At 35.2% G+C, this 13,912-nt stretch overlaps 1 protein-coding gene across 1 annotated transcript; it reads right to left on the bottom strand.

Moving 5' to 3' along the window:
• Positions 1-10,089: 10,089 nt before the first annotated feature.
• mc4r (melanocortin 4 receptor) lies at positions 10,090-13,544 on the bottom strand. The gene has a single exon (XM_065276406.1). The coding sequence runs from the start codon at positions 13,247-13,249 to the stop codon at positions 12,269-12,271; it is 981 nt and encodes a 326-aa protein (XP_065132478.1). The 5' UTR covers positions 13,250-13,544; the 3' UTR covers positions 10,090-12,268.
• Positions 13,545-13,912: the final 368 nt, after the last annotated feature.

Raw genomic sequence — 13,912 nt, 5'->3', positions numbered from 1 at the left:
TTATAGACACTGATTATTAGTGTGATAAGATGCAGTACACAACGCGTACACTCCATAATAGATCATTTTTTATTCAGATCTCATTCTCTGTTTTTCTGCCAAATGTAATCACATAATGTTAAAATAGGTTCGCCTCAGCGGCCCACCATGATTGTGAATATCGTCTTATGCCATTAGCCTTCTTATCTTAAAGGTGTAATTGAAATGGGTTCTCAAATTCATGCTTCATAGAAAAATTATCAAGTCAATGTTCATATTTTCGCTTTTGTTCCCCTCCAGAACATCTGAAAATAAAAGATGCTCTGTTCTTTTTAATGAAGCAGTGAGTTGGCAGCGTTGTAACCTCATGGGCAATGTTTGGCACTGCTACTAAATCGTATGCTATTAGGGTAATATTGTAAAGTGCAATGACTTTAGCTTATTTATTATTTAGTTAATACAAATTGTGCATCTCAATACATTAAGACCCAGCGAGGCAAGCATGCAGTGCATGTTAATTAAAAAGACTTTCAGCACCCTTATGCAGCAAACATATATTTCTTTATTATGTGACAATATATTTCATGTCTCCATATTTTGTGAAATTTACATAGTATATATTATATAAATATGAGTGATATATTGCAATATGAAATAATATATTATATATATATAGCAGTATATTAAAGCATATAAACTATTACATGTAAAAACATTGGCCTAGGTTGCTATATATTTTGTATCAATATATACATGTATGGTATATGCATATACTACAGCAATATATTGGAAAATATACATATAAAATCCCATATATGGGAATAAATATATTACCTAATATATTACATGATATTTTCCAATATTCTGCAATATATTTTTGTTTCGTAAGGGGCATCTCATGCTAGTATATTGTTTTTTTCTTTATTTATTTTTCACACCTTTCGAGGATCTATATTCCATACATAAATTGATCCTCACAAGTTAATAATCCATACACAGGTTAGGGGAAGGGCAATTTGGTATCTCCAATTCACCTAACTTGCATGTTCTTGGCCTGTGGGAGGAAACCGGAGTAAACACGTTGATACAAGAAGCAACAGTGCTACCCACTAAGCGGCACCTTGTTTCTTACTTTCTACACAAACACTTTATAAACATCAAATGAGTAAAACAGTTATCTATCTCTTATTATTTTTATATAAGTTCATACACTATAACTTCTGCTGCTGGGTTATGTTAACCCAATGCTGGGTAAATATTGGACATAACACATGAATTGTGTTGAAATAACCCAGTATTTAATAACCCCGCCCATGTGTTCTGTCCAATATTTACCCACCATTAGGCTAAAACAATTGTGTTAAGACAACACATTTAATGTGTTGTTATTGGAACAACACATTTTGTGTTGTTTTGAGTTGTCCCTTTAATTTATTTGTACTCAAAATCACATTTGTTAATATAACACACAATGGGCCCTATCTTGCACCCAGCGCAATTGACTTTGTCAGTGACGCATGTATCATTCGTATTTTGCGCCGGCGCACAGCGGGGTTTTTCCCTCCACAGATGCACGTCAGCAAACTAGGGAATGAACTTGCGCTCCCTGGGCGGTTCAGCGCAAAAAGGAGGCGTGTTGCGGCGCAAACCATCTCTTATGCTATTTTGCAGTTTCAAAAAACAATTGCGCTACTAACCAAAAAAAACTAGTCTAAAGTCAGTGGCGCGTGGTTCATTATGCTATTTTAAGGGCGCATGCTTGACCATAATGTATAGCGTGCACAACGCGCATACACTTTGCTTATCTAATCTACACAGATGCAACAGTTATTTTTGCAAATCATAAATTGTTACACTTAAAAATATTAATACACGAGATAAGGGGAATCATAGTGGTGAGCATTGTGGTGATAGTTTTTATTTATTCTCATGCAAATAACGATTAAAATATTTTCATAACTTTGTTGTGTGGCTGTATTACGTTTATTTTATGTAAATAATAGTTAAAATGTTTTCATAAGAAACCTTAATGTATATGAACTTGATTTGTAAGAGTACTTTGGGGTTGGACCTTGCTTGCGTTTCTTGGGTCCGATTTCAAAGCCCCCAAACCCTTTCAGCGGTGAGGGTGGACGCAGCGATGTCCTCTGCTGGCGTCAAGTCCTGAGGCAGATCCACCTCCCGTTACACGGCGTGCCCGATTTATGCTGGCAAGCGTGGGATTCCCCCGTACAAGGACGTCGGTCTCCTCGGCTGTGAACCGCTCCTGGCGTGCGCCTGGTAAATCCGTCATAATAATAGCAACCCGCCATGGAACTTGCGCCCTTGCGTTTAAAGGGAATGTTGGCTAGCGTTCTGATTGGTTTATTTGACGTTACGCCCAAACCACACCTATGAATAATGAACCTACTTCAGACCAACCCCTTATTGATTTGCGCCCGGCGCAAGAGTTATTTCTCACGCCGGGAAAATAGCAACAGCGCCCAAGATCCGCCCACAAACTCACTTGCGCGTTGCGCTTCGCACTTGCGTTTCAGATCGTTAAAATAGAGCCCAATGTGTTAAATTGCATAACCCAAAACAATATGTAAAAAATTTACACATTCTTTCTTAGAGTGTGGGGTACCTTGCCTGAATAAATCCATATGGCTGATGTTAGTATCCCACATTGCTTCAATAAAGAAAATGCATTGTACACTACCATGTGGCATTTTAATAGTTTTAAAGTGCACCAATTTCATTGCTAAAAACAATGTTATTTTGTGTGTTTGTTATAATACAATGTGCGTGTGGTTTATGGTTAAAAAACACATTATTTTTCACATACTGTACATTTTTGTAGCCCCCGATTTCACTTACTTCCTGAAATGCACGGATTTCAAAAGCCCTGATTGGCCAGCTAATCTGTATGTTGTGATTGACCTGGATACCTCTGATGTCAGCCAGAAACGTGACGCTCCTTACCAAGTTTGAAAGATTTGGTTGCCAACAGGAGTTAACTAACAAGCTACATCACCAATCCCAGTAAGAAAACTGTTTCCTACAATCCATGTGTTTGTTGTAATACAAGTAAAGAGATTTACGTTGGAGATGCTAACTTGCATCATTGTTTACTTTGAGGTATGTTACTTTTGAATATCATAAACATGTACGTATACACACTTACACACCAAAGGAAATGTAAAAATGTGAATTGGACATTTAATGTTTTATTCCTTTTTTTATTAGATAGGTTATTTGAGCATAAATGCTGATGCTTTTTGTATAATATGTTAATTTTGCTTTTTTATTTTCCACTTGATTAACTGATATTTCCATTCACCAATTTGAAAACATTTGTGTTTATATGGTTTTACAAACAAGGAAAGAGTAGCTTTTCATCTAAAGTGAAAAATTTTCATGAAAATAAAACTGCAAAGAAATAGCACAAAATACCAGAAACTTGAAGATCCTCTTGCGTGCACTTTAGTCTTGTCTCTACCTTTTTTCTTTATTAAATACTGTAAATTGCTAAATGATATAATTTATAATAACTTAGCAACCAAAGCTTGAGTTACTTTAAGTAGCCTTTTTCAAATCATTTCGAGGCTTTTATGAGAAAGCCTTTTTTATAAAGACACGGACTGTGGAGCTAATATGTCAGTGTCCATGCTCAATTACAGGCAATCAATTAGACTGACCACATAGGACAATTTGAGAGAAAAATCCTTGCATCTCCTTGCACTAGAATGGGATGAAATTGCATTCATTTTAGGCATTTGCATATCCATTTTGAAGGTGCTCTGAAAGATATTTACATGTAGATCCAGGATGAATTACAGGCTGTTAAAATCTGAAATGCACGTGGCTCGAGCAACATTAGTGTAGAGAAAAGACCATTTTAATTCAAGAGTGACTAAGACAGTCTGGGACCCAGCAGTTGATTGCCAATCCACTTATCAAGATGGGGTTTGGAAAAACTCAATTTTATTTCAATAAACCTTACATGTAAAAAGTTTGCTGAAAATGTCAAATGAAAACGTGTGATTCGACCTTTCTGATAGCCAAAGAAGCTTTGTGTTATAAAATGATCAATAGATTTGACCTTTCACTGTCCTGATGATATATCTTTCCTTTTCTGCAATCAGAATATTGAAGACCCTGTCTATGAAATCCAGGCTCAAGTCTCATGATCTAATTATTTGTATAGGAGCTGCAAAGTGTGATTTCACTCATTGATTTGAATCAATTGGTGGTCGGTCTTATGAAGGTTATAATTTTACAGAATGTATATGACTTAAACATTATTTTCATAAGTACATATGGGCAGGTTCTGCTAGAAAGAGATTACATTCTTATTTAACTGAAGACCACAAATTAACTTTGGTACAATTGCATGCTTTTCTATCAGTCGGATGGACTTGGTCATAGAGTTTGCAAATTCTTTATCTGAAAGGGATTGTTGAACCAGGAGGGTCCCTGGGGCTTACAAATGAGAAATGGATCTTAATTAAGCACCTGCCCAAGCATGTTAAAAGGTTGGAAGGACATTTATGTAAAGAAGAAGAGGGTCTGATTTAATAAGCCATTACCGTAAAGGAACCAGAGAGGAAAAATATCTATGTGTTCTACTTCACAAAATGTGTGTGTGAACTGTATGCATGACTGATCCTACAGTATGGGTTAAAAAATTTTTCAGTTACACTTGATATGTTCATGTTTTGTTAATAGCTTCGTGAGGTCAAGGTTTAGTATTACTTCACTATGTGGCAGAAGCATATTACTTCATGCCACAGATTTGGCAAAACTCTTAACAGTGTACATTTTTATGTCTTCTGCACAATATAGACGTTTTATCGGACACATAAGCATTGTCACTATTACATGCCTGGCCTGAAGTTAACAAATTAATTATTTATATATATGCTACACTAGTGATTCTCAACCCCGCAGTAGAAGACTACAGACAAATTAATTTGAATTTATTTTTCAATTGACAAATCCGGTTTTTTTTCCGCATCAACAAAGACCATTTATGTGTGAATATTGCAACAATATGACTTATGTGTGAAATAAAGATGCCTTTAATTCTTTGCATGTGTACAAGTAAAAATATTTATATATATGTTTATTCAACCCAGCTTTTTTTCTGTTGTAAACTGTGCCTTTGGAACCAATGGTATAGTGTCACCCATATGTACAGTTATGTTCAAAATAATAGCAGTGTACTAATAAAAGTGAATAAAGTGCAAAAATTTTAAAAACAGATGTATAGAAAACATTACACATTCAATTACAAATCAAAGCATTAACACAGTTTACAAGTCTGTCTTGTTCTTTTAAAGGGAAGCAAATAAAATGAATATTAAGCTGTTAAAAAAATATCAGTGTTAACATTTTCCTCTGTGGGAACTTAAAACTGAAGAAATTTCTTAATATTTAACTTCACTTTAAACTACTGAATTATTAATGTTTAGTTGCATAACCATAGGTGTCATTTACACTGGGGATGCTGGGGACATGTCCCTACCACTTTTGAAATGGCTGATTTTGTCCCCACCACTTTTTGAAAGCATTTGGTTAATATGTTCTGAAATATCAGACAATACCTGTTCAATACAACTTACACTGAAAAAATGACTTTCTTACATAGTATTTTTGTCTTGTTTTCAGTAGAAATATCTAAAAATTCTTAAATCAAGATGTATTTTCTTGATGAGCAAATAAATGACCTAAGAAAATAAGTCTAGTTTTTAGACAAAAAATATACAATTTAAGTACATTTTTGATTAAAAGAAGCAAAAATATCTGCCAATGGGGTAAAAAAAGATTTCTTTTTTCTTAAACACTTAATTTAAGCAAAAATTTCTCAACCCATTGGCGGAAATTCTTAGTATTTTGTCTTGTTTTCAGTAAAAATATCCTAAAATTCTTAAATTAAGATGATTTTTCTTGATGAGAAAAAATCTAGTTTTTAGACCAAAAATATCAAATTTAAGTGATTTTGTGCATAAAACAAGCAAAAAAATCTGCATGGGGTAAGCATTTTTTCTTGAAATTTTCTTGAATTTAGTGTTTAAGAAAAATGTTCAAGATTTTTTTGCTCTCCCCATTGGCAGATTTTTTTGCTTGTTTTAGGCACAAAATCACTTACATTTTGTATTTTTGGTCTAAAAACTAGACTTATTTTCTTAGGTCATTTTGCTCATCAAGAAAAAGCATCTTAATTTAAGAATTTTTAGATATTTTTACTGAAAACAACACAAAAATACTAAGAAAATTTTTCTTGAAAGTCATTTTTTGCAGTGTACGACTGGTTTTTTTTGTCCAGGGTCACACACTGCAAAAAATGACTTTCTTATTTAGTATTTTTGTCTTGTTTCAGTAGAAAAATCTAAAAATTCTTAAATCAAGATGTATTTTCTTGATGAGCAAAATGACCTAAGAAAATAATACTAGTTTTTAGACAAAAAAATATACAATTTAAGTTAATTTATGCTTAAAACAAGCAAAAATATCTGCCAATGGGGTGAGAAATTGTTTTTTGAATTAAGTGTTTAAGAAAAAATAAATCTTATTTCACAATTTTTTTGTGTTGTTGACCGGACTACATATTTTTGATGCGCCGTTATTCAACATTTTTTAAAACATTCTGCTGTAATGTTTTTTCATCTGTTCTTTTGTCCCCACCACTTTTCAACACAAACTGACGCCCCTATGCATAACCATTGTTGTTGATAACCGCTTCACATCTGCATCAAATCATGTCAACCAACTTCTGGCACCCAGAAACAAACATTTAATCCCAGGATCCACAGTTCCTGACAATTTTTAGGTTTTGCGTTTTTAATGTCACCCACAAGTTTTCATTTGGGTTAGAGATCAAGGGATTGAGCTGGCCACTCCATAACCTCAATCCTTTTTGTCTGGAACCAAGATTTTGCCCTCTTGCTTGTGTGTTTGGGGTTGTTGTCTTGTTGAAACACGCATTTTAGGGGCATTCCCTCTTCGGCAAAGGGCAACATAATCTCTTCAAGTATTCTGATGTATTCAAACTGATCCATTTTCCCTTGTATACGATGAAAAACATCCCAATACCATGATTTCTTCACCACCATGTTTAACTGTCTATACAGTGTAATGTGGCTTGAATTCAGTACCCGGGAGTCGCCTGAGGTTCTGTAGATAACTACTTGACCCGAGAACAATTTTACTCTCATCAGGCCACAAAATGTTACGCCATTTTCTTTGGGTCAGTTGATGTGTTGAGGGGATTCTGCTCATGCCTTTTTTCATCAACGGTGCTTCACGGGAGATTTTTTGCAAAAAGCTTTGCTTCAATCAGATGTCTTCTGACTGTCGCAGTACTTACAGATCATTTTATATCATCTTTGATCTTTCTAGAGGTAATGAAAGACTGAATCTTTGCCATCCTGACTTTTCTTCAATCTGTATTAATCATAGTTGCTTGTTTTCTTCCATGTGCTTTGGGTTTTTGTTGCCGTTTTAAAGCATTTGAAATCATTTTAGCTGAGCATCCTAAACTTTGCTGCATTTCTTTATAGGTTTCCCCCCCTCAAATCAAATTTTTAATCAAATTGCGTTGTTCCTTTGAGGAATGATGGAACGGTCCATTCTACTTAACAATTCAGCAGCAAATACATTTTATAACAATCGGTGAAACATTTGCTAATAAAGAACAAAAAGGAGCTGTTTTTTTCCACAGAATGAACTTATTTTCCAATTAAACTCCACACTGCTATTATTTTGATTATGCCACTCTTTCAATAAATGAGTAAATTACTCAAAACAAGTAGTGTGGATATCATTACCAATGGGTCTATTGTTTTTCTGTTACACTACTACATAAGTAAATCATTTTCATTGCAGAAATATTACTACTACAAATAACAGTGGTTTATCAGGTTACTGATGTTGCACTGCTATTTTTTTTAACATAACTGTATATGTGTTTTTTTTTTGGCTCTATTTATCGAACACTTGACAGGTTTCTTTTTAATCTATACTTATGTAATTCTTTGGCCTTTTAATCTCTTAAGGGCTTCTTGGTTCAATTCACAATTTTACATTTCCTTCAGTGTGTAAGTGTGTATTAGTACATGTTAACGATATGCAAAACTCCAAAGTAAACAATTACCAAGTTTTCGTTTCCAATGTAAATCTCTTTTCTTGGACTACAACAAATACACAGATTGTAGGCAACAGTTTACTTCCTGGGATTGGTGATAAAGACAAGACCAACATTATCATAATTCCTTCCGCTTTGACTCTCAGCCTTTAAGATAACTCCTGTTGGAATTTTGACCAAATCTTTCAAACATGGTAAACAGCTTCACATTTCTGGCTGACTTCAGAAGTTATCAGGTTTATGACAATGTACAGATTAGCTGGCCAATCAGGGACACAGAGCTTTTCAGATCAATGTGTTTGACAAAAGCAGTATATCTGGAACTACAAAAATGTACAGTATGAGGAAAAAATGTGTTTTATGAAACATAAACCACGCAAAACATTTTATTATACCAAATACACAAAATAACATTGTGTTTAGCAATGAAATAGGTGCACTTTAAAATGCATATGTAGAGCAGGGAAATACATTTTGTTTCCAGGGGTGCATGTCCTATGAGAAAAAAATCAAATTTGTACATCAGTATTTGTATGGCCCTGCTGCCTAGAGGTACATTTGTGCTAAATGTACCTCTAGGCGGCAGGGCCATACAAATACTGATGTACAAATTTGATTTGTACATCTGCTATAATAGCAGTGCTCTTCATAGTGATGCAAAATGTTACAATGCTTCATTTTTTTACAACTTTGTGAATTTTACATTTTCTGTTATTCTGTGTTCATACTGTACTATTATATCTGGTAATGTGGTCCTCAGATTTCTTCTTAACAATCATGGGTGGGTCATTAGTTGCAAAATGTTAAGAAACCCCTGTGTTACACAACTCAGGATACTGAAGAGCTTTGGACTCCAGGAACAATCAATCAAGGCATCATTTTGCAGAGGTTTCATACAGTGTGCAATCACATGGTATTTAGTTTACAACTTAGGATAGGACCTGGAAATGCCAATGAGCACAGATTCTAGAATATAAATTGGTTTATGACTGAGAGGCTAAGACATAAGACACTGCAGAGGAAATAATCTTCAAAAAGCCGTGTGTGCTCAGTGAAATTCCTCCTTTTCTTGTTGCACTAAATGACAGCTTATTCAGCCTAATGGTAACCTTCAGATTTTTCTAATTTTCTTTTTAGAGCTTGTAAGGTAATCTTCTGCTATTCTGTGAAAACTGATTTATCTTTTAGGATCAAGCTGAACATAGACAAGGAATAAAGGCAGAGCAAAATTGAATGTAAACCTGGGTGAAAGCTCAAATGGAAGGGGGGTAAAGCCAGAACATCACACACACACACGCACACACAGACTAAAGCTGTATTCAGACTAGTAGTGACACGCAGTAGCAGAGCGATCTCATTGATATCAACAGAAGTTCGGCAACTTCTGGCTACACGAGCAACAGTAACCATTGGCAACTGGATGGGGCATGTCCAGTTGCGCGACAAAGTTGACAAACTTTATGCAAATTATAAGCGACTTTTGGGAGCGACTACCAATGATAACAAAAAAGTAAGTTCATGTCATCCGTCTCTCGTCAGTTACTGGAGTGGACGTTACTCATTCGTTAATGACAACCAGATATAGAAATGCCTCTTTTGAAAGAGATGAGTGACACACAGTGACAAAGGCGCTTATAATATATATATATATATACACACACAGTATTGTGCAAAAGTTTTAGGCCTCCATCACCAGCTTTGTTGTTTTAGCAAAGTTTTAATGTCCATCCATATTTATTTTTCACTCTTTTTATTAAGATACAAACAGAAAATACAGGAAATATGTACACAAAATTAAAAAAATAATAATTCAGAAATAAAATTTCTTCTTCAGGCATCAGTCAGAATTTAGTATTTAGTATATAGTATATAGTATTTAGTATTTAGTATATAGTATATAGTATATAGTTTATAGTATATAATATATATATATATATATATATATATATATATATATATATATATATATATATATACACCTGTATATATACACAGTGTGTTAAAATGTGTTGTTCCAATGATAACACAAATATGTGTCTAGATATTAGACACAAAATTTGTTGTTTTAACACAATATATATGGGTCATTCTACAGAAAAGGTGGAATTCAGGTGATGGAAATTTGCTTAAATTAACTTCTTTCAATATACCCAAAACATCTTTAATAGCATTAATTAATTAAACGGGGAGCTTAATCTAACTTTTTAATACATTTTAATAAAGAATCCATGAGTCATTTATTTGTCATTGGTGTTACTGTTATTTAAACAACATTAATGTTGATACTAAATATTTTTTCTCATTACAGCTTGTGTATTTAGTTAAAAGTTGAGTAGAGGAATGATAACAGCAAGAAAAGACTGAGAAAAATTACTAAAAAGTACAAGAAAATACATTCATAACACCAAAACTTGGTTTAACACCAATGACACAATGTTACACCAATGACAAAATTAGAATATAAAAAGTACTCATTAGAGAAGTAACACTAATGACGGTAACACCAATGATGGTAACACCAATGGACAATTTACACAAAAAAAACTAATATTTTAACAAAATGGCCGCCATTAGCCATGTGCCATTTCAGTATTATGTATTTTTAGGTAAAGATCTTAACACTCCCAGCTATAATAAAAAGAGTAACACTCATGACATCCAAAAAATCTTATCTCAAAATTCATAGATATATCATGATATTTTAGACAAATAAGGTAAGACATCTCAAAAACCTTTTTGCCTTCCCTCATTGCACTTCTTCCACTGATCTCTTGCCCCAAGAAAAACTTCAAAGAGCTGATGCATTGTTTCAAAATAAAGGTGCTTTGGGTAGGGTAACACCAATGACATAAATTTGGGGGACAAATGTTTATTTGATATTATTCATATTAATAGTGTATTTTTTTACCATTTCAGTGTTGTAGTAAATTCATACAGGGTTAAAGGTAAATGTAAATTAGATTTGTTTTATAAAAAACATGTTTTTAAATAATAAGTACACAGTTCAACTTCCATGTATAATCAAAGGGACAGGGCAATTTTCAGGACCAGACATTTAAAAATTGGGAAAAAAAGAAAAGTACATAAATAAACTTTCTCATCATGTTAAGGACAGTCTATATTTATTAAATATATATCATTATGGGATTATTGGGTCAAATTAAATGATCAAGGGGTCTGCAAAAGCAAGGGACAAGCATTTCCACCTTTTTTGTAGAATGACCCATATACGCGTGTGTGTGTGTGTGTGTGCGTGTATTTGTATTTATGTAATTGAATAATAAAGTAAAAATCATTGATGCATAATTACTCATATTGATGTTGCTTTACTGTCACCATAGGCATTAAAAAATAAAAAATAATCTTAACTTATATATAATATTACATATATATAAATAAGCATGGTAAACACTTAATACATTTCTTGTGCTGTAACGGTCTTCAAGCTGGAGAACTGATGTAAAGTGAAGGACCAACATAATTAGAGTTGTTAAATCAAAACCACACACAACCAGCCCCAGGAATCCTCTCTCACAAAATGCTTTTGAATACTGTGAGATCTTGCATATTAAATGTAACTCATTCAGCAGATAAGATAAATGATAAAAATCATCTCAGTTGAAATATATTTACATTTGACTAGAAACTGAGTACTTGGGTGATTAGCATGAGCTCGCTGCTGTGCCTGTTTTCTCTCTATCTTCTTTCAGGTGGATTTTTGTATTGTCAGCAGCACAGTCATATTATTACATTTCTGTGCTGCTTGCCGCGGGTGACAGATGAGGTGCGCACACTCATCATACAAAAAAGCAATGTGCTGTCATTAGATCACATACATGCTCAGCATCATCCATCGCTGGTTGCTAGGTATCGTGTTAAAAGGCATATAGAATTTAGCCTTAAACAACTTCCCACCATCTTATAAAATCTCACAGCGGTTACACACAATACTTAGAAATAAACGTATAATATATAAGATACAATAAATATAGAAAACTGGCATTTTAAAATTTTAATTCATTTAAAATTTGTCTTCAAACTTCATTATTCACCCAATTCACAGTACACAGTTCAAAAGACTTGTTTTAGTTCATAAGTCATTAGTTTTCACAGTGTATTTACTGCATTTTCTCTTTGTATGATAGTACAGAGTGCACAAGCTTAGACACAGAGAGAGGTTAGTCCGTACCAACAGCAGCAAATCTCCTTAAAGGTCTTTCTCATTTCTTGGCTCCTGAAGGCATAGATGAGAGGGTCAATGACCGAGTTGCACATCATCAGAATGAGATACATGTTAAAATGGGACATAAAGCAGACACAGTATGGGTTACGGGGGCATGAGATCATGAGGATAAGGTGCAAGAAGAAAGGAGCCCAGCAAACCACAAACACCCCGAGAAGGATAGTAATGGTGATGGCCCCCTTCATGTTCGCCGCCTGCCAGATAGGGGCATTACCAGGGAGGGCAGCAATGCGTTTCATGTGCAGCCGGGCAAGGAGAAACATGTGGACGTAGAGCGAGGCCATGAGAGCCAGCATGGTGAAAAACATGCTAATAAGGCAGATGAGAACGGTGGTGCTCTCAGAATAAACAATAAAGAGCACCCCGGAGACGGTGCAGAAGGTCCAGATGCAGGTTATAATGATGCCCGCCCGCCGCTGGGTCATGATGTTGTGGTAGCGCAAGGCATAGAAGATGGTGATGTAACGGTCCACGGCGATAGCTAACAAACTCCAAATGGACGCTAGCAGCGAGCTGCAGATCATAGAATCGAAAATGTTGTCCATGTTCTTGATGATGCTCTCACGATTGGTCAGGTTGCCCCCTGTGATGAGCGCGATGACCACCGTTTCCGAGGCATTGGAGACACTGACCAGCAGGTCTGCCACGGCCAGACTGCAGATAAAGAAATACATTGGAGAATGAAGGTTCTTGTTCTTGACGATGGCTGCGATCACCAGAATGTTCTCCAGGAGACTCACGAGTCCAAGTGTGAGGAAGACCTCTGTGGAGATGAGCAGTTGCTCATAGCATCCAGATGCAGATTCTCTCTCACCCTGAGCAACCTTACCAACGGGTAAAGCACCCTGGCTGTGGTTTCTAAAAGAATGATGCAGTCCATGAAGATGTGAGGTGTTCATTTCCGCAAATATCGTCAGTCTAACTCAGTCTTTAAGCTGCTGGAGGATAGCATTGACATTTAACCGGCTTGTGTATTTGCACGTACAAGCATCCAATTATCCCTCACCTCGGAGACAACTTTTCTTCTTCCAAAGCAGCGAGAGGGTTAAACAATAAGTCAGGAAACCTTAATAAAAAAGGCAGACAGAAAACAAGTCTACGAGATCTAAGTGCACATAGATGCACCGACTCTGAATGAAAAGTCAACATGCAGCATTCAAAGTGAGGCACACGGAGTCTCCTGAGCGCTTCCAACACTTGGCAGGCAGAAAGGCGAGTGATATCCTCTAGCCCACACAGGCACGGTCTGACATGCTGAGTACTGGCTCCTCCTCCAGCTTTCTCCCCCAATCACAAACTGCTTTGATGGATGAATATAGGTTAATATCAGAGGGGGTTATTATGAATTGGGTTGCCTCCCTCTTTACCATTTATATGTACACAATTTGTTTAACCAAGGGAAATCATTCATCATGTCATGTTCTTTTATCTCTTCTTTAAAGGAGTAGTTCACCCAAAAATAAAATTTCTGCCATCATTCACTCACACCCCCATGTTGTGCTTAACCTCTATGAGTTTCTATATTCTGCTGGACACAAAAGAAGATAATTTGATTAATGATG

The sequence above is a fragment of the Paramisgurnus dabryanus genome, chromosome 6, assembly GCF_030506205.2.
Source record: "Paramisgurnus dabryanus chromosome 6, PD_genome_1.1, whole genome shotgun sequence".
Classification (NCBI taxonomy): domain Eukaryota; kingdom Metazoa; phylum Chordata; class Actinopteri; order Cypriniformes; family Cobitidae; genus Paramisgurnus; species Paramisgurnus dabryanus.
The sequence above is the reverse complement of the archived record's forward strand: the minus strand, read 5'-3'. Positions and strand labels throughout refer to the sequence as shown.